The sequence below is a fragment of the Rhinatrema bivittatum genome, chromosome 7, assembly GCF_901001135.1.
Source record: "Rhinatrema bivittatum chromosome 7, aRhiBiv1.1, whole genome shotgun sequence".
NCBI lineage: Eukaryota > Metazoa > Chordata > Amphibia > Gymnophiona > Rhinatrematidae > Rhinatrema > Rhinatrema bivittatum.
Genome location: NC_042621.1, coordinates 213,847,168 through 213,867,463, shown reverse-complemented (window position 1 = coordinate 213,867,463; position 20,296 = coordinate 213,847,168). Strand labels below are relative to the sequence as shown.

At 43.3% G+C, this 20,296-nt stretch overlaps 1 protein-coding gene across 5 annotated transcripts in view; it reads right to left on the bottom strand.

Moving 5' to 3' along the window:
* A1CF (APOBEC1 complementation factor) overlaps window positions 1–20,296 on the bottom strand; it is a 147,014-nt gene that overhangs the window by 76,452 nt on the left and 50,266 nt on the right. For all 5 annotated transcript variants that reach the window (XM_029609786.1, XM_029609785.1, XM_029609788.1 and 2 more), the window contains one exon: window positions 13,121–13,255. In XM_029609786.1, coding sequence (XP_029465646.1) covers window positions 13,121–13,255 — 135 coding nt within the window. The remainder of the gene's footprint in view (window positions 1–13,120; window positions 13,256–20,296) is intronic.

The following is a 20,296-nucleotide window of genomic DNA, read 5'->3' as shown; positions in this document are numbered from 1 at the left end:
CTCTGATTTGTTTTAAATGTGCTACTTATCAACTTAATGGAGTGTTCCCTAGTTTGTGTATTTTTTGAAAGATGAAATAACCGATTCACATTTACTTGTTCTATTCCAACACAGACTGGAAAAACTACTAAAGAGGGCTTTAAATTAGGATCATTCGAGATGGATGAACAAAACACTAAAGTAATTAAAACATTAAATATGTGTACAGAAATGGGGAAAAGGGCAATGTCTGGAAAGCTATGAACGCTAATGCTCACAGTATGAGAAATAAAGTCTTGGATTTAGAGGCTGTCATGGAAGAAGCTGACTTATTTATTTCAAATATTTATATGCTGCCTATGCATGGATGTAGGAGGTTCACATAAAGTACATTCATAAAATAAAACATTCAAAACACACAAACAAAATCATAGCTTCAACAAACTAGCTCAGAGCATTAAATAAACAATGTTTTAAAACCTATAGAGCATATTGGGAAAACAACTTAACCAGCTTTCTAAGGTTCTAGATATGCTAAATAGGTATGCTAATGACACCTAAAATGACTCAAACATCAAAAACCTGCTGGAATAAATAAGTATTAAGCAGAAGCAGCTTTTTAAAAGTCTTGGTGCATTCTGATATATGCAAAGTAAAAGGCATCGAGTTCCATTGGACAGGCCAAGCAACAGAAAAACTCCTTTCACGAAATTCAGCAAGACGAACAACTCAGACAGAAGGTACATTGAGCACAGCTCTTTGAGAGGAACACAATAGTCATGGATGTGCTTAATCAAAATCAACAAATTGATTTTTAACATTTTGTATATCAACAAAGCAATTTTGAATCAGATTGTCTTCAACCGGTAATCAATGAAATAATCTTACATCAGGCGATATATGAGCTCTCCTATTTAGGCCAAAGAGCTTAGCAGCAGAATTTTGGAGCACTTGTAAGACTTGGAAGAGGTGACTGTTATGGAGATGTGGTACAAGGAAAATCATGACTGGGATACAGTTTAACTGGGCTAAAATCTATTTAGGGAGGAAGGGAGGAGGTGTGGCAATATATATATATATATATATATATATATAAAAATAGTATTAAAGCAACTGAATTACAACGTAAGGAGTAAGCACTGTAAGTTAGTCTGGAAACAGGGAATGTAACCTCAGTTTATATTGGTGTAATATATAGACCAAAATACCCAAATAGTGAGTCAAAATATACAGACCTCCATCACAGACAGAAGAAATGGATTTTTAATGGAGGATATTCACAAAATTACTGTGAAAGGGGATCTGCTATTGCTAGGGGATTTCAATCTGCTAGATGTTGATTGGGACATCCCGGATGCAGTGTCGTCCAGAATCAGGGAGATCCTGGATTCTCTGCAGGGAGAACTGTTCTGTCAACTGGTGACAGAGCCCACATGGGAGGGTTCAGTATTGGACCTGGTGCTTACCAATGAGGACAAAATCTCTTATGTTGTAGTGAATGATCATCTGGGATCCAGTGATCTCCGGCTGGTGTGGTTTAGTATTAGAGTGCAGGAGGTGAGGGTCCTAGACTTCAGGAAAACTAAGGCCTGGATTCATCATTCTTTCACGGAATGATGAATCCTGTGAAAACGGGGGGCGGTGGGCAGGCCTGCGGTGTGCCGGCTGCTGGCTTTCGTACCGAATAGCGCCACCGTGAAAGGTGGTGGTATTTGGCGTGCTACTGCCGATGATAACGTTACTAATCTTATCGCCTGCAGCAAAGACACTGCTGAGTCTGCCCCCTTGCAGCCCCGACTCGAATTTGCATGCTATCGCACGTGAAAAGGGCCTTTTTGCGTGCGATAGAGGCTTATCGCACACGATATGGTCGTATCACGTGCGATAAGACTTTAGAAAATAACCTCATAACTTTGTTAAAATGGGGGCGTACCTCAGGGCAGTGGTTCTCAACCTTTTTTCTGTCAGGACACACCTGATAGTTCCCACATGCATGACACACTGAACACATGACAGTCACAAAGCTAACCCCACCCCAACCCCGTCCCTTAGTAATGGGTATAAAGCAGAACTAGAAAATTCCCCATACAACTTACCATACAAAAAAGATATTCTGATATTATCTCAATAACAGCAACACAAACTCCCTCTACTTACAGGCGCAATAGCCCTATTTATAAAAAGACAACTGTTCACCACCAATGCATGTCCAATTGAGAAAACACAACAAATAAGGTGAGGTATTTTACTAGCATACATGCTACTTAAATACCTTACTTCGACCATACAAACAAGATCAACCTTCACCAAGTACAGAAAGACCTCAAATTACAGATATGGAGAAAGAAACTGGAATGGAAACCCAAAAAAGCCAACCTGCATGCAGTCAAAACTGGAAAAATGGATTCATAGTACCAGGATCTGCAATAATGCACACAGACTAATCCGTCAAAGTTACATGTGATTTATGGCATGTACTCAAATGGAACAACCCTACCTATAAAAAGGCAACACTACAAATATTAAACCAGGCCCTAAACACCAATACACCTCCAATTAGGAAACAGAAAAAGCCAAGCTGTTAAAGATTCCCACACAGAAATAATTGTAAAAATGTTTCAAAACAGCTAATGAACAGCTAATGAACAGAACAACATCTAACAATTAAAAACTCTTAAAAATTATTAAAAATTCTTCAAACACCAATAAAATATTTCAAAACAACAGACACATCACATAATACCCAATTATTAAAATGGCAGTCAATCAAGAAAATTAACTTAAAAAGCTACCTTTACTTACTCTCTCCAGCAGTTCTCCTACTCCTTTCCCTTGGAAGCCACACCAGAAGCAGCAGTAGTTGTTGAAGCTGTCCTTACGGTCCTCTTCCTTAGGGAACACAACTAGTCTCTCCTCTCTCTCTCTTACACACACACACACACACACACCAGTCACACCCTCAGGACCAGTTTCTGTCTCGCACACAGCAATCATCTCCCGAACCAGTCTCTCTCTCTCTCACACACATACACACACAAACACACACATACCAATCATGACTCTGATCAGTCTTTCTCACACATACACATGTCACATCTCTGACCAGTCTCTCTCAATCACACAATTTTCTTTCTCTCTTGCTTACACACAGGCTTTCAATCACATACATGCTCTTTCTATCTCACTTACAAGCAGGCTCAATCACACACACACATGCCCCCCCTCTCTCTCACAGCCACAGCCAGCCAGGAATGTGCTCTATCTCTCTCTCCACACACACACACACACACACACAGAAGCACCCTCCCTGTCTCACATATACACCACACACACATACACAAGCACCCTCCATTTCTCACATACACACTCCACACTCACAAAGAAGTACCCTCCCTTTCTCACATACACACCACACACACATTTACAGAAACACCCTCCATCTCACATACACACAAAGAAGCACACTTCCGATCTCAAATACACACACACATACATACACACATACTGGCCCTGCCAGCTTGGTCTTGGGCGGCAGCGGCCATCAGCTCCAATCTTTGGGTCTTCAGCCCTGCCGACCTGGTCTCTGGCAGCAGCCAGCAGCACCAATCGTTGTTTCTTCTTTTCCATATGAGTGTTTTTAATATGGGCTCTAGAGTGATTGGCTGGGTTGGAAACAGGTTGAGTGAGAGGCGACATAAGGTATTGGTAAGAGGGGAGTTACTAGCAGTGTGTCTGAGAGACTGGTCCTTGGATTGGTTCTTTTTGACAAGTTCATAAGTAACATTGTGAAGAATGTCAGAAAAGATTTGTCTTTTTTCCAATGATACCAAAATCTACAATGGGGTAGACAGTCAGGGAGGTGTGGAAAATATGAGGAGAGATCTAGCGAACCTTACAGAAAGGTCTAAGGTCTGGAAGTTAAAGTTTAATGATAAAAAATGCAAAGTTATGCATTTAGGATGCACAAACCTAAGGGAGACATACAACTCTGGGGGTGAATTTCTTCTAAGTGCAACAGAAAAACAGGATCCAGGGGTGATAGTATCTGATGATCATAAGGTGGCCAAACAGGTGGATAAAGTGGTGATAAAAGTCAGAAAGATGCTAGGCTGCATAGGGAGAAGAATGATCAGCAGAAAAAGGGAGATGGCAGTGTCCCTGAATAGGTGACTGGTGAGACCTCATTTGGAATACTGTGTAAAATTCTGGACACTACCTTCAAAAGGATATAATCTGATTAGAGTTGGTTCATTGGGTGGCTACTAAAATGGTCAGTGGTCATTGTTCTACAGCATACAGGTACAGAATTAAAGGGCTAAACATGTATACCCTAGATGAAAGGGGAGATAGAGGAGATATGATAGAGAATTTCCATGCACAGAAGGTGAGCCTTTTTTAATGGAAAGAGGCTCTAGATCGAGGAATCAGTGGATGAGGGTGTTATGGTCGTGGACCCTTGGGCCAGCTGAGACTACAGATGTTGCACTGTGGGGACCCACAGTGAGCGTCACAGCTGGGAGGCGGTGCTGAAGAGAGACTCCGGAGAAGATTTCACCACTGGAAGTCCGTGGTCCCCCCAGGAGGAGCCAGTAGGGACCCGGACCTCTTGGACTTAGGTGGGACCCTCTGCGACCAAGGATCCAGGAAGTGGCCAAAGAGATGGTTGATGAGGATGGTAGGGCCCAGGAGGTTGGAAGAGTCTTCACCCTCGGAAGCTCGCGGCTCCCCTGGGAGGAGCCCGTGAGAGCCCGAGCCGCTGGGACTTAGGAGAATCCCCTGGGTCAGCAAGAACCGGATACCTGAAGAGGCGGAGGGAACAGAAGTCGGGGTCCAAGAACGAAGCAGGGTCAGAAGCCAGAAGTCAGAGGTCCAAAGTCAAAGCCAGGGTGGAAGCTGGAAACAGAGTCGTTGGACGGAGCCGGGTCAGAATCCAGAAGTCAGAAGTCCAAACCAAAACCAGGGGCGGAAGCGAAGACGAAGTCAATGAATGAAGCTGGGTCGGAAGCCAGAAGTAGAAGAGACGATCCAAGATCCAAAGCAGCAACTAGCAACTCAGGGGACTGAGTGAACCTCGTTGCAAGGCGAGGCATGTCAGTGACTGCTGGGTTTAAATAACCCGGCAGCGTCTGACGTCAGTGGGAGGCTGTCCCTGAGTTTCCCGCGCTGGCCCCTTTAAGTCTGAAGCCCCAGCGCGCGTGCGCACCTAGGGGGCAGGGCCAGCCGTGGATCGTCATCGGCGTCTCACTCGCAGGGAGAGCGCCACGGTAGGCCACATTTTGGGCCTGTGAGGCTGAAGTGGAGGGGCTCCCACGGCCGTCCCAGGCCGGGAGGTGAGTGAAGGTCCTGGGGCACGGCCCGGGACCGTAACAGTACCCCCCCTACTACGCCCCCTTCCTGGAGGCCTGGGTTTACCTGGATGAGTCACGTGAAACTGGTGAAGATCCTTGTCCAAGATGTTGATGGCTGGCTCCCAGGAATTTTCTTCGGGGCCATAACCTTCCCACGAGAGGAGGTACTCCCAATGTCTTAGGCGGAACCACTCATCCAATACCTCCTTAACCTGATAAACAGTATCTTCTTGTGCCTCAGGAGTGGCTGGTGCAGGTGTCTTCCTATGGAAGGGAGAGAGAACCAATGGCTTCAACAGGGAAATGTGGAAGACGTGTACCTGGAGCGTGGACGGGAGATGGAGGCAGTAGGAAACTACCCCTACCCTTTCCTTGATAGCGAACGGGCCAATGTACTTCAGAGCCAGACGCATCGAAGGAAGCCGCAAGCGGAGGTGTCTGGTGCTTAGCCACACCATCTCCCCGGGCAGAAATACCAGGGCTGGCCATCGCAGGCAGTCCGCAAATCTTTTCGCAATGACTCCATTGCGGAGAAGTTTCTCCCGAGTGGATTTCCAGACCTGTCGCAACTGTCGGGCCGTGATCTGTACAGCTGGCGATGGCACTTCCAACAGTAATGGCAAAGGAAGTCGAAGACGTTTCCCATATACCGTGTAGAAGGGGGACCTACCGGTGGCGGAATGCTTGTGGTGGTTAGAACTCCGCCCATGGGAGTAAGGCCACCCAATCATTTTGTAGGTCTCCTACGAAGGACAGGAGGAACGTCTTCAAAATCCGGTTTGTGTGTTCCACTTGGCCGTTAGCTTGGGGATGGAACACAGTAGTGAAGTCTAGCTGGACCCCAAACTATTTACAGAGCGCCCTCCAATACTTCGCCATGAATTGGGAGCCCCTGTCCGAGGCGATGTGTAGAGGGAGTCCATAGCAGAGGGTGAAAGGGGATAAACTCAGGAGTAACCTTAGGAAATATTTCTTTACAAAGAAGGTAGTAGATGCATGGAACGGCCTCCCAGTGAAGTTGGTGGAGACAAAAACAGTGTCTGAATTCTATAAAGCATGGGATTATCACAGGGGATCTCTGAGGGAGTGTTGGCAATTGTGAAGCTAAATCAGTTGGGTGGTTGGGCAGACTAGATAGGTCTTATGGTCTTTTTCTGCTGTCCTATTTCTATGTTTCTAAATATCTGTAGGTAATTTTCAAAGTGAGGGAAGACGTGCATTTTCCATTTGAAATTCATTGCAAAGTCCATAGGTACTCATGGGCTTTACCAAAGGAGGCAGTTTGAAAGTTTCTCCCAGGATAGTTCCATAAAAAGATATCATCTTTTCAAACATAGACTTAAATGTCTTAAAAAGGAGGGAAAATGAACACTATAGGGTAACCAAAAAGTTATTGTATACCAATTAAGGGGCAATTTTCATACTCTCTGCCTATATAGAAAACCAGGTAATTCTTGGTGGCTGGCACTGAATATCAGTGCTAACTGGCAAAGGTTTAACCTCACCTCAAGAAGCCCCCGGCACCGTTTCTTTTTATCCAGATAAATTTTGCGTGGGTTATGATTTGTCCAGACAAAATTTAGCTGTTCAGTTGTTGGGGGAGGGGGAGGAATATGAAAAAACATTTTGTTTTGTTTTGCTTACTTCCAGAAGTTAACCTGACAAACCTTTTGAATATTCTCACTAATTTTACCCACCTTGGCTAATGGCTAAATTCGCCTAATTTCCTGACATACTCAGACACTAATATACAAATTCTGGCTGTGCTGTTTCCTTAAGTGGAAGTATGTCAGTGCCCATCAGAGATCTTCACAATGTTGTGAACTTTTGCTTCTTTATCAGTAAGCCTTTACTACTCTAACCAAACAGAAATGACTTAGTACAGTAAAAGAGAAGTGATCCCTGGCGAAAGTATGTATACCTGATGAATCTTAGCAACACAAAGTCATAGAGTGCTGGGTAAAAGGATTTAACAATAATAACACCTATTCAACTCTGTGAAGCTCTGTCTTTTCTAAATGTGAGGGTAGTCCATAACAAAGCTGACCGGGGTACAGCATGTATAAAATATATGCTTTATTGTACTGAAGAGGTGAACAATGAAGTGCCGATGAACGTAGCCATTCAGATTGAGAAAATGTAAGAGAATTAAATATTATTTTATATACTGAAAAGTATAGGTGACTTCAAGCTAAGGGAAAAAGCAAAACAATTTAGAAAGTATGGTATTAAACAGTCCTCCATAATTCTCTTTATTATCAAACATTTGAATTGTGTCATTTCTTTTCAAGTTCTGTTAACTCTCCAGCATGCAAAGATCTTACAATTTGTTTAGAGTTCACAGATTTTGTGATTATCATACAGTAAAACTGAAAAACTGGTTGTTTGAATCTGATTATTTTGGGATATTTGTTTGCCATCACCTCGGTTTTCTGTTTGAAGCTCTGATTAAGGCTGTATATCAGTACAGATGTTTTTTCACAACTGGGACCACAAAAAGAGCTTGAACTGTAGACTCTAAGATGCCAATTTGCTAACATTTTCACAAGGATGCACATTAAAAGTTGAAAATCCAGTTTATATGCATTAACAGTACCTGCAGTGCACAAATATTAGCTTGAAAAAGTTTTATATGTGTACTTTACATCTACCTCATTTGATGTCATTAAGATGGGAGAGTTAGAGTATTTAGCAGTGAATGGTGAGACCTGGAAGGAGGATAACCAATGAGACAGTGCTACACCAGGGTACAAATTATATCGCAATGATAGGGAGGATCAACTTGATGGGGGGGTGGTGTTTATGTTTGAAAGGGCATAGAGTCTAAGAGGATCATACAAGAGTCTAAGAGATAGATTTTATAACATGGATGTGCCAATTTTAAAATATGAGCGCAGAACTTAAAAAATCGGGTGGCCGCGTGTACATGCGCGATGGATTTTATAATCTGCACGTGCATATGTGGGCGGTGCCCGCAAGGGGGATGAATTTATGCAAAGTGTGCACGGCGATGCAATCGGGCCTTCCCCAGTTCCCTCCCAGTTGGCTCCAATTAAGCTAATCTATCTTGCCTGATTTTTTTAATTTTATTACTTGCTGCTCCTCAGAAGCAGAAGTAATTTACATGCTTCCCCACTGGCCTTCGTCCCACCCCACCCCTCCCCACCCCTCCTCACCCAGAACACGCCTTCTGGCCCGCCCTTATGAAGAGGCCCGGCACTTGTGCGTGTACCGGGGTTTACATGCGTGGCTGGGCCCCTTTGACACTTTGCGTGGCACACGCACAGGCCTTTTAAAATCCAGCCTTAGAATCTTTATGGGTAGAAATCTTGTGTGTGTTGGGTAAGTGTATGGTGATAGGAGTATACTACCGTCCACCTGGCCAAAATGATGAGAAGGACAGTGAAATACTAAAAGAAATCAGCAAAGCTAACCAAATTAGTACTGCAGTAATAATGGGAGATTTCAATTACCCCATATTGACTGAATACATGTAACATCAGGACAGGCCAGAGAGGTAAAGTTTCTGGATGGAAAAAATGAGTGCTTCACGGAGCAATTGGTTCAGGAACTGAAAAGAGAGGGAGCAATTTCAGATCTAATTCTTAGTGGAACGCAGGATTTGGTGAGAGAAGTGACGGTGGTGGGGCCACTTGGCAATAGTGATCATAGCCTGATCAAATTTGAACTAATGACTGGAAGGGGGACAATATGTAAATTTACACCACTAACACTAAACTTTCAAAAGGGAAACTTTGATAACATGAGAAAAATAGGAAAAAAATTGAAAAGTTCAGTTGCAAAAGTTAAAAGTGTACAAGTGTGATCCTTGTTTAAAAATACTTTCTCAGATGCGCAGTCTAGATGTATCCCATGCATTAAGAAAGATGGAAAGAAGGGCAAATGATTACCGGCATGGTTAAAAGGTGAGGTGAAAGAGGCTATTTTATCCAAAAAAAGTCCTTCAAAAATTGGTAGAGGGATCGGAAAAATAATAGGAAAAAGCATAAGCATTGTCAAGTTAAATGTAAAACATTGATAAGACAGGCTAAGAGAGAATTTGAAATGAAATTGGCTGTAGAAGCAAAAACTCATAATACAAACTTTTAAAAAATATATCTGAAGGAGGAAACCTGCCAGGGAGTCGGTTGGACCATTAGATATTGGAGAGGTTAAAGGGGCTCTTAGAGAAGATAAGGCCATTGCGGAAAGACTAAATTAATTCTTTGCTTTTGTGTTTACTAAGGAGGATCCGTGGAGTTACCGGTTCCAGAGACGGTTTTCAAGGGAGATGATTCAGATGAACTGAACTAAATCATGGGAAATCTGGAAGATATAGTAGTCCAGATGGAGAAACTAAAAAGTGGCTAATCACCTGAACCGGATGGTATATACCTCAAGGTTCTGAAAGAACTAAAAAATGAAATTTCAGATATATTAGTAAAAATTTGTAACCTATCATTAAAATCATCCATTGAATCCAGCTATCTTAGCCCATATATTCAGCAGCACAGCCACACTGCTGAATATATACAGCAATTTTAAAGTTAGCCAGATAAGCTTATCCGACTAACTTTAGGACAGTTCTATGGGCTGATCAGAGTTAGCCGGATAACTTATCTGGCTAACTCAACTCTTCCCACTTATGTCCCTGGAATGCCCCTAACTTACCCATCTACATTCTAGCCAGAAAAGTGGCTGAATATGCCCAAATCACCATTTAGATGGATAACTTTTGAGTCATCTGTCTAAATGACTTTTGAATATGGACCTCAGGATTTACTTGTTTCTGAATGAAATGGCAGCTGCATGGTTAACTTGACAACTTGCAACATGAGACTACATGACCTTGGTGAGCTTAAGAGGGCTGGCCAGCAACCAGAAAGGAAAAAGAGAGCTATCGGGAGTGAAACCAGAGGGAACAGAAAAGAAGCACATTTTTTTTGTGACTGCCTGGATTTATTCTGGGGAATAGCTCAGAGCTGTGCAACAGAGGAGGGGAAACAAGCTATCCCCCCCCCCCCCCCCCGAGCTGGAGACGGAAGTTGTTTGAGTTACAGCCCCAGGAATCCAGATCTGGAAGTTGTAGCTGCAGCCAAGGACTTCCCTTCTTGAACTGAGAGATAAGTGAGAAAAAAAAAAAGTTAGAGGGGACTTTATCTGGGCGAACAATTCAGACCCCTTGCTGCTACAGCCAGTTAACTGCACAGCTGAAAGTCTGGGGTGTTAGCAACATGGTCCCTGTAAGCAAGTAGCTGCCAGCAGAAGGAGGAAATTTCAGCCTGTGTTGGTTTTCTATGCTATAAGAAAAGCTTCTTGGTACAAAGAAAAAAACATAAAGGGGAAGCAGAGATCATTTTTGCTTCAGGCAAATTGACAAGCTGTTAAATTGCAGTGTTTGTTGGGTTTTCTGCTTTCTGCATTCCCATAGGACCAAGACAGTGACTGGAACAGTAAAGAAAATTAATTCCCTGAGTACCCAGTAGCTAAGTATAAGCTGAGGTTTATTAAAAGTTCATAACTTTATTCAGGTTCCTGTTGTAACTGGAATACAACACTATTTTCAATGATATCTGAACATTGTATTTGCTCTTTTAAACCCCCTTCCCCCTGTGTATAGCTACATTCCGTTATATGTTAACAGTAAAAAAGTATAAAGCTTTCCCATGTGTGATAATTGTCTCTGGTACCCTGATACAAGGAATAGGGTGGAAAAAGGGGGTCCTGGTAAGGAAGAGGGAGAGATGGTACAGGTGGGCACAGTGTTCATTTATTCCAGTGGCTATACAGTAACCCACAACCCCCACTCTGATTGCTATTACCCCAGGTCCAGTTGAGGTTCTTTCTTCTGTTGCAGAATACACCTTCCCTAGACGGCAGTTTACCTGTATTACCTGAGGGGGCGCTGCACCAGTAACAACCATAGGGATAAGGAAAGATACGGTTCACAGAGGGAGACCTCAGGGGTTGGTTTTCCTTGTCCAGCTCAAGAAAAGAGTTTATGTCTTGTCTGCCTCTGGAAGGGTCCACTCTATCATCAGTTTTCTTACTGAGCTTTTTCTGAGACACTGGCCCTCAGCCTCAATGAGTGCCAGACTCTCATATTTTATGTGCCCTGGCTGGAGGTGTGTGTGGGTGGGGGGAGGGGGAGGGTGTTACACTAACTTCAAGGAAACCATATGTAGGGCTGTTTAAGCCCTATGAATCCTTAACCTTAAGAATTTTCCAGCAATATGAGGTTCAGGAGTGGGGTAAAAAGTGAATGATAGGAGGGTCCATTCCCCATAGGGTTGCTCAGTTTCTACCGAATATATGAGATGACTCCATGAATCATAGGCAGGGGTCGGAGCGAGTTCTGGTTTGAAGTGAAGTAAGAAATGTCTCAGGAAGCTCGGGAAGGGCAGCCAAGGGATTGCGCTGGGTTCTATGGTCTAAGAATCCACTGGAGAGATTTCTTTCTCTGGTAAGGGAGAAAGATCACTCTGAAAGAGTGTGATGAGGAGTGTTATGTTATGAAGAAAGGGTTGGACTGGGGAAGTCTGCAGCCAGTGAAGTTGTGGATAAAGAAGAAGTTTTTTTCCATATGGACCTGAAGAAAGAAAGGAGCCTGGTTGAGAATTCAGAGGGACTTTCATTCAATGCTACCTAGAGTTTTCACAATTTTTAATCCCCCACACTCTACAGACGAGCTAAACCATTGCAGAAATGATGAAAACGACGAAACAGCAGGTCCATTAAACACCACACTTGCAGCTATCTGTAACTATGGGTTTGCATCAAATTGTGATACTTAGTAAGGGTTGTGAAAATATTTTTTGGGGTTTTTTTTTTCTTCTTTTGTTTATGTTTTTTAAAGAAATAAGAAAGAAAACTAATTTTAAAAAACCATTGGGTCCAGGCCATGGCCTCCTCTCTCTCCACTGTGAAAACAAAATAAAATTCTCCTAGACCCTTTCCCCATCCTCAACGGTTCCCTCTCAGTCTTTCACTCCCTCCATGGTACCAGGTGAAAATTGTCCATGGAGCAGGTATGATTCCCAGTTACCCTGCCCCACTGATGCAGTAATACAACATGAGGCCAACTGACCTGAGCTGAGGCTGGTGCCATTTTGGATTACTGCCATACAACAAAATGAAATGAGGGCAGTGCCATTTTGTAGTAAGGCGGTAATTCAAAATGTGTTGGCTTTTGGCTGGCGCCATTTTCTGTCATTGCAGTAGCAGGACAAAAGTGAACTAGGGATTGCTCCTGCCCAATGAAGAGTCTTTATTGGTTGTCAATGCTACGGTAAGAAACTGAGCTGTGTGAAGGCTGGGGAGAAGGCCTGGGAGGTTTTTTTTATGCTTGTGTGGTAGGGTGGGGCTTAATTTTAAAACAAAACAACATAAAACCAAACCAAATTTGGTTCATTTTTGTTTTGTTTCATTTAAAATTGAAATTAAATAGGACATTTTGTTTCAAACGAAAGCACATCCCTATTACTAAGGGCCTAATTCATCAAGCTCTTTTCCTATAGACAAACACATTTGGTTTATGCCTGATAACGGGAGTGTTAAATTGCAAAACCCAGCGAAGAAATGTTTTGTTAATCCAATTAAAATGTATCACCTTATATATATATATTTTTTTTTTTATAGAGCTTTATTTCAGTGCATTCAAGTGGATTGAAATGGCAACTATACCACTTTACTCACAGACAGAGAATGGGAAAAGAAGGCGTAGTGTCCCTTAGTGGTTATACAGGGATACCTAGAAGATTTCCTCATGCAACGAGTGGGGAAAAATACATTACTTTTTCACATAAAGGTATAAGTTCATCCTCAAAAAGATCCCGGGGTAATTTGCCAATGAAAATTTCACAGCCTCTCTCTGGAGCTGGAGCATCCCAACCCGGGGGAGGACCTCCATACTTCCTCTGTCCATTCTCCTGAAATAAAGAAAGAAAAGAAGACAAGATCTGTGACAGCTCTAGCACATTGACAGCATCAGTAAAGCTTTCAATTTTTCTTCTAATTAGAATTTCAAACAGTGACTAACCCTAGCTAATATTTCCAAAACTTTCAGAGTAACTGACTTTGATTAGCAATATTTAAATAGCAATAGTCTCCAGCTATCTTAATGCAAGGCAAGACTCCTGAATGTGTTGCTTTAGCTCTATCTGTCCTGTGCTATCTTGTGACTTAATGTAACACAGCATTTATTCCTAGTCTCTACCTTTCATTTAAAATATGCATAAACATTGCTATTCCTAGCATTGAAGCTGCTGTGAATCTTGGTAAGATTCAATTGTCATATCAAACTGATAAATTATATTAGCTGGGAATTAGATCATTTCTACAAAATATAAATACATAAGTGGCAACACAAATAGCATGAATCATCTGCCACAGAAAGTGCTATAATTTTGTCTTGGATAAATATCGCTAAAAATATCAGAAGTCAAAATTTGGACAATCATTATTACAATCGTCAAATTAAAAGAAAACAATCTATAGGCCAGACACACTAAGGGGCAGATTTTCAAAGGGTTACGCGCGTAACCCCGAAAACCTGCTCCTGTGTGCGCGAGCCTATTTTGCATAGGCTCGGTGGCGCACGCAAGCCCCAGGACGCGCGTATGTCCGGGGGCTTTGAAAAAGGGGTGGGGAGGGGGCGTAGGCGTGGTGCTGATCCAGGGGCGGGACCGAGGCCTTCGGCACAGCGGCTGTGCAGGGGGATGGTGCGCCGGCAGCCGGCCTGTGCGCACAAGATACGCCTGCCAGAGGCAGGCATAAAAATGGAAACAAGGTAGGGGGGATTTAGGTAGGGTTAGGGGGTGGGTTAGATAGGGGAAGGGAGGGGAAGGTGGGGGGGAGCGGAAGAAAAGTTTCGGAACGGCCTTGGAGGGAATGGGGAAAGCCATCGGGCCTCCCCTAGGGCTCGGCGGGCGCAAGGTGCACAAGTGTGCACCCCCTTGTGTGCGCCGACCCCGGATTTTATAACATGCGCGCATGTTATAGAATCAGGTGTACATTTGTGCGTGCCGGGTAGCGCGCACAAATGTACCCCGTGTGCACTTCTATAAAAATCTACCCCTAAACGTTTTCCATATGCACACAAAATACATGCAGAATATTTTTCCTTTGAAAAGTAGAACTTTTGCAGCAATGCAGACAGTATGAATATAGCTCCCTAAGAAGAAAAATAACATGAAATAGGAAAACCCTAGAAAAAAGCTAGTCAAATTACCAAGCTCTAGTCAAGCGTAATACAGAGGGAAGGTAGGTAGATTTTGAAAGCCATTTCTGTAGGTAATACAGTGCTTTAACTGCAGAAATGGACTTTCAGTAAAGTTATGCACAGGCTAACCTACCTTTCAAAACTATCCACAATACAGCATTTGTGTACATAAATGGTCTTGCTGAAATTAATGCTAGTATTTTATCAACTGTGCGGTGGGAGCCGCACAGTTTATAAAATACCATGTCGTCCTGCTCCAAAAGTAAGTGCGTGTGTTTCAATAAGTACAAATATTTCCAGTGCAAGAAAATACATACTTTCTCTACCTATTTTATAAACATATGCACGTGTATTCTAGGTGGATAAAAAAATATAACAGCACTTAGATGCATACTTTTGAAAATTCAAAAGTATACAAGCACTTTTGAATTTTCAAAGGTATACATGCATATTTTCTCGAGTAAACTATTCACATGAAATAGCAACTGTAAATATGTTTGGGTGGTTTTCCGAAGATAACCTTTAAAGTGAAAGTTGGGGCAAAGTCCATGGGTAAAAAGTACCCACAGACTTTGTACCAGTGTGGTCATTTAGAATATTATATAGGAAAAATAAACAAACAGCATAAAACAAGTAATTTGCTAGCAGATTACAACAACATAACTGCTTTCCATTCCCATCAATACTTGCTAAAGTTTCTACTCTGCTATTGTACCTTAGAAAAATAACCAAATGTTCTGGGGTAATTCATCTCCTGAAGTGCAATGAGACACACAGCTATTTAGTGATTGGCAATAAATATATGAAAAGCTTGCAGTTATGACTAAAATGTGACTTACTGTGTGACATTTTCAACTTCTGTATGCTAACAAGATGATTTAAAAAAAAAACCAAAAAAACTGTGCTATCCAGCTAAATCATCTCGTACTCTGGAATGCAAAGTAAACCATGGGCTGATAGTGCCTCCATCCTTCAGTTCCATCTGCCAGAGCAAAGGTTCCTGTAGGGCTGACCAGGCCTCTGACCTACCTGCCCCAATCCAAAGTCGGTTACGTGGCCAGATTGAACTTCTGACCTCTTTCCCAAAAGACGCCCCTAAAAAGACCACCATGGATGGGGGGCTTTTGGGGAAAGGGGTCAGATAGATGCCGATTCAGGAGCTCAGAGGCTTATGTCCTCCTGGCTCAGCATCCATGGTTGCTGCTAGCTTATGCTTCAGCATCGTTCATTTAGCAATGCTAAAAGCGCTGATCTGGGGTGAGAGGATGGGACGTTAGTGTTGGGGAGAGGTGAGGGGAGACAGGGAGGCAGTGGAGGCTCAGTTTTGGAAAATTATGGTGAACCAGGGAATGGGCGGGGGAGGCGGAGGTTGGTCACAGACCTCTTTAACTTTGGGACTTGAAATTCTGTCAGAGGGTTTGGAGGGATGGGCGGTGAGAAAGGCTTGGCCTTGCAGGGCCCACAATTTAGGGCTTAGGTGGGGGAGAGGGGTCAGTAAAGGTAGCTAGATAACTTTAATAGGGGATATTCAGTGGGACGTGTACTCTACTGAATATCCAGGATTATTTACCAATAAATCAGTTAGTCTATAAAGTGCCACCCACTTCTTGTCATTTTTTTGTACCAGAGGCCATATCTCAAATAAAGTTCATATGGCAAACCTCCCTTCTGAGTCCAAGATGTTATTTATATCTTTGCATTTAATTCACAGTTCACAGTTCTTGTACACAGCACTGATGAGCACTAAAGTCACTTTGCAGCTAAAAGCACACCAGAAGTTGGAGTGATTTCCAACAATACTTTTAGTGAAATGCTTTGAAATGATGAAAATATTCTTTTCAGCTGTTTAATTCTCTTCTTGATGTTACAAATAGCTAGTAATAAATTTGTGATTTCTCAAAGTCTTGTTTAAAGTTTGAAATGGTAAAGCCAATTATTTCAGTTTTCAAACTGATATTTCTCCCATCCCATTGGCATAGGGCAAGTATAGTGCTTCCCTCCCAATTTTGTGAAGATTACAGATGAAATCTATTTGTACACAGTCAATTATTTCCTACCTCCTCCTTGATGTTCCCTCCTTAGAACTTCTTAGTTTCCTCACTATACCTGAATGGCACCAGTTATTTTCACCCTTCTAGTATTAAAAAAATACTCCTGTTACTCCTTTTCTCCAGTTCTCCAGTAGATGTTCATGGGCCCTGTAGGGGGTTCGTCCCAGCTCCTTTGTCCCCTCTCTTCTACTCCTTCTCCACAGATCCTAATGATCTCAGATTCCTTTTTGATGAAAGGAACTCTCCCATTATTATTAGAGTAGAAAACAGAAAATAACATAAACAAGTCCCTCATTAATGGATACTCAGAACTCAGATAGTCAATGGGCTCAGTTCATCAAGCTAGGTTGAGAGAACATTGCACAAATCTCTTCTTTGGGTGAGTTATCTCACCCCAAAGGTCATCAAATCTTCACAAGAGAGCACTGTTCTGTTTGTACGTCTCACTTTGAATGTCAAAGTGGCTCGTAATAGGGATGTGAATCGTTTTTTGACGATTTAAAATATCGTCCGATATATTTTAAATCGTCAAAAATCGTTAGAGCCGCGATACAATAACAATTCCCCCGATTTATCGTCAAAAAATCGTAAATTGGGGGAACGGGGAGGGCGAAAAAACCGGCACAATAAAAAACCCCTAAAACCCACCCCGACCCTTTAAAATAAATCCCCCACCCTCCCGAACCCCCCCAAAATGCCTTAAATTACCTGGGGTCCAGAGGAAGGGTCCCGCTGTGATCTTTCACTCTCGGACCTCCGGTGCTTGTAGAAATGGCGCCGGCGCTACCTTTGGTTTTTCCGTACGGAAAAACGATTCGCGGCAGGAGATCGCTCCCGGACCCCCGCTGGACCCCCAGGGACTTTTGGCCAGCTTGGGGGGGCCTCCTGACCTCCACAAGACTTGCCAAAAGTCCAGCGGGGGTCCGGAACGACCTCCTGCAGTCGAATCGTGTTGTCTACGGCCGGCGCCATTTTGCGCAAAATGGCGGCGCAAAATGGCGCCGGCCATAGACAACACGATTCGACTGCAGGAGGTCGTTCCGGACCCCTGCTGGACTTTTGGCAAGCCTTGTGGGGGTCAGGAGGCCCCCCCAAGCTGGCCAAAAGTCCCTGGGGGTCCAGCGGGGGTCCGGGAGCGATCTCCTACGCTCCTGACCTCGGGGGACAAAAAACAAAATGGCGCCGGCGCTACCTTTGACCTGTCATATGACAAGGCAAAGGTAGCGCCGGCGCCATTTCTACAAGCACCGGAGGTCCGAGAGTAAAAGATCACACCGGGACCCTTCCTCTGGACCCCAGGTAATTTAAGGCATTTTGGGGGGGTTCGGGAGGGTGGGGGATTTATTTTAAAGGGTCGGGGTGGGTTTTAGGGTTGTTTTAGTGTGCCGGTTTTCCCGCCCTCCCCCCCACTGGACCCCAGGTAATTTAAGGCATTTTGGGGGGGTTCGGGAGGGTGGGGGATTTATTTTAAAGGGTCGGGGTGGGTTTTAGGGATGTTTTAGTGTGCCGGTTTTCCATTTTCACGATTTTCACGATTTTTAAAAAACCCAAACGGCGACGATCCGATTCCCTCCCCCTCCCAGTCGAAATCGATTGTTAAGACGATCGATCACACGATTCACATCTCTAGCCCGTAACCTTTACACAAATACCTAAACCTCACCTCAAGTTACTAGGTGGGCCTCCCATAGAGATATAAATACTTATCTAGCGTGAGGGCACTTTGGCTAGTCTCTCTCTCTCTCTCTTTCCTTAAACATGGTCTCCCCAGTGGTTGTATGTAGAAAATACATCAATTCTGGCACTTAGTGCAAAAATGTTATTGCAATTTACACTAATATAGCACTGCACATAGGTATCAGCGCAAATTGTGATAAACTGTCTATTACCATAAAACACACCCCTTTTCTATCGCATGCAATATTTAGTGCATTTTGATAAATCCAGGCCTTAGCTGGATAGCCAGCTCCACCCAAGTACGCCCCCATCCTGCCTTCAAGCTAACCCGATAATTTTATAGCCAAATAAACAATTAAGCAACTATCTTGGGGCCAGTCAGCATGGCAGGATTTACAAATCCTGTTATTTGTCTGGCTAAGTCTGTCTTATCTGTTTCTGTCAGACAACACTGCACAACAAGGAATACCTTCTGATCATATTTAATATGCATTATCATAAACCTGAGTAGTGTGACCTAGCATTCGGGGACAGGGGGATGGTGGAGGCTTGTATTCTGATTATATGTATTTCACTAATGAACTAGGCTCTATCTTTTTGATAATGGTCCACTAAGATAAGTGCTGGGAACATCGGCAAAATTACTCTGTTAAGCCGTAAAATGACAAGAACTGTCTTGAAAATTTGTAATTGGAGAAAACTTCAAATGGTAGGCCTGCTAATCAACCAGAAATAGACCTCAAAGGGTAAACTGAATTCACATCCTTCTAGTTCTTTATCTAGCTGATAAGATCCCACTGTTATTTAAATGTTGTTATGAACAGTAATTACTATGTTTCTGCATGTGATACTGAAGTGCATACTGTATAACTGGTGCAATACTTCTCATATTCAGAGGAGTTATCCTGTCATTACTACTATTACAGTGATAACATTTGAGATTATACAGTAATTACTATGGTCACATTAGCAGGCATTAGAAAACAAGTCCAGTGGTACATATTTTGCAAGTACACAGAAAAGGAAAGACATAGATAATGAATGAGAAAACAACAAAGGAGGAGTATAGCTGATTATGTTGTATGTTCTTGGAGACTTACTTTGTAGGCCTGTTCTCTGTAGCCATATAACACATCTTAGAGGGGGACATTTGTTGTCAGAATAAAAAATATATCTTATGTGGAGCCTTTTCCTGACTCATTTGGAACTGGCCCTGTACTGGGGTAATATCACCATGCACTATTATGCACAGATATCTGGAGTTTTCCTCCTATTTGTAACTCCCTACCATTTAGCCCAGTCCTTTCACTGAGAGGCTCAGAGAATGGTTCTCCAGTGTGTTCTTAGTTACCCGATAGCAAGGGTGGCCAACTCTGATCCTTGAGAGCCACAAACAGGCCAGGTTTTCAGGATATCCCCAATGCCGGTGCGCGCATGTTATAAAATCGTTGGGCCGCGCTTACATGCATGCTGGATTTTGTAATCTGCGTACGCATGTACGCATGGCGCATGCAAAAGGGGGTAGATTTGTGCAAGTTTTGCGCAACGACGCATTGCGGCCTTCCCCGGTTCCCTCCCAGTCCACTCCAATTAAGGAGCAGACTGGCAGAGAACTTCCCTACCCCCTCCCCTAACCTCCCTTCCCCTTCCCCTCTCATCCCCACCCCTTCCCCTATCTCCTACCTTTTTTTATTTTTCTTATTTCGTTGCTTACTGCTCCAACGGAGCAGAAGTAACCTGTGCGCGCCAGGATTCCCTTCCCCGGTACAGCGGCAAATGGCTGTACCGGCCGCCTCCAGCCCTGCCCCTTTTCTTTGGCCCGGCATTTATGCAGGTAACGGGAGTTACGCATGTGGCTGGGCTGCTTCTAAAATGCGGGCAGTGCGTACAAGGCACTCCCATTTTTTTACAGGCGCTGGCCATTTAAAATCAGCCCGTTAGTGAACTGTAAGGTACATGTACATAGCAAAGCTATGACTTAAGGCATCCAAGCTAAATCACAACTGATATATATGGCTTAA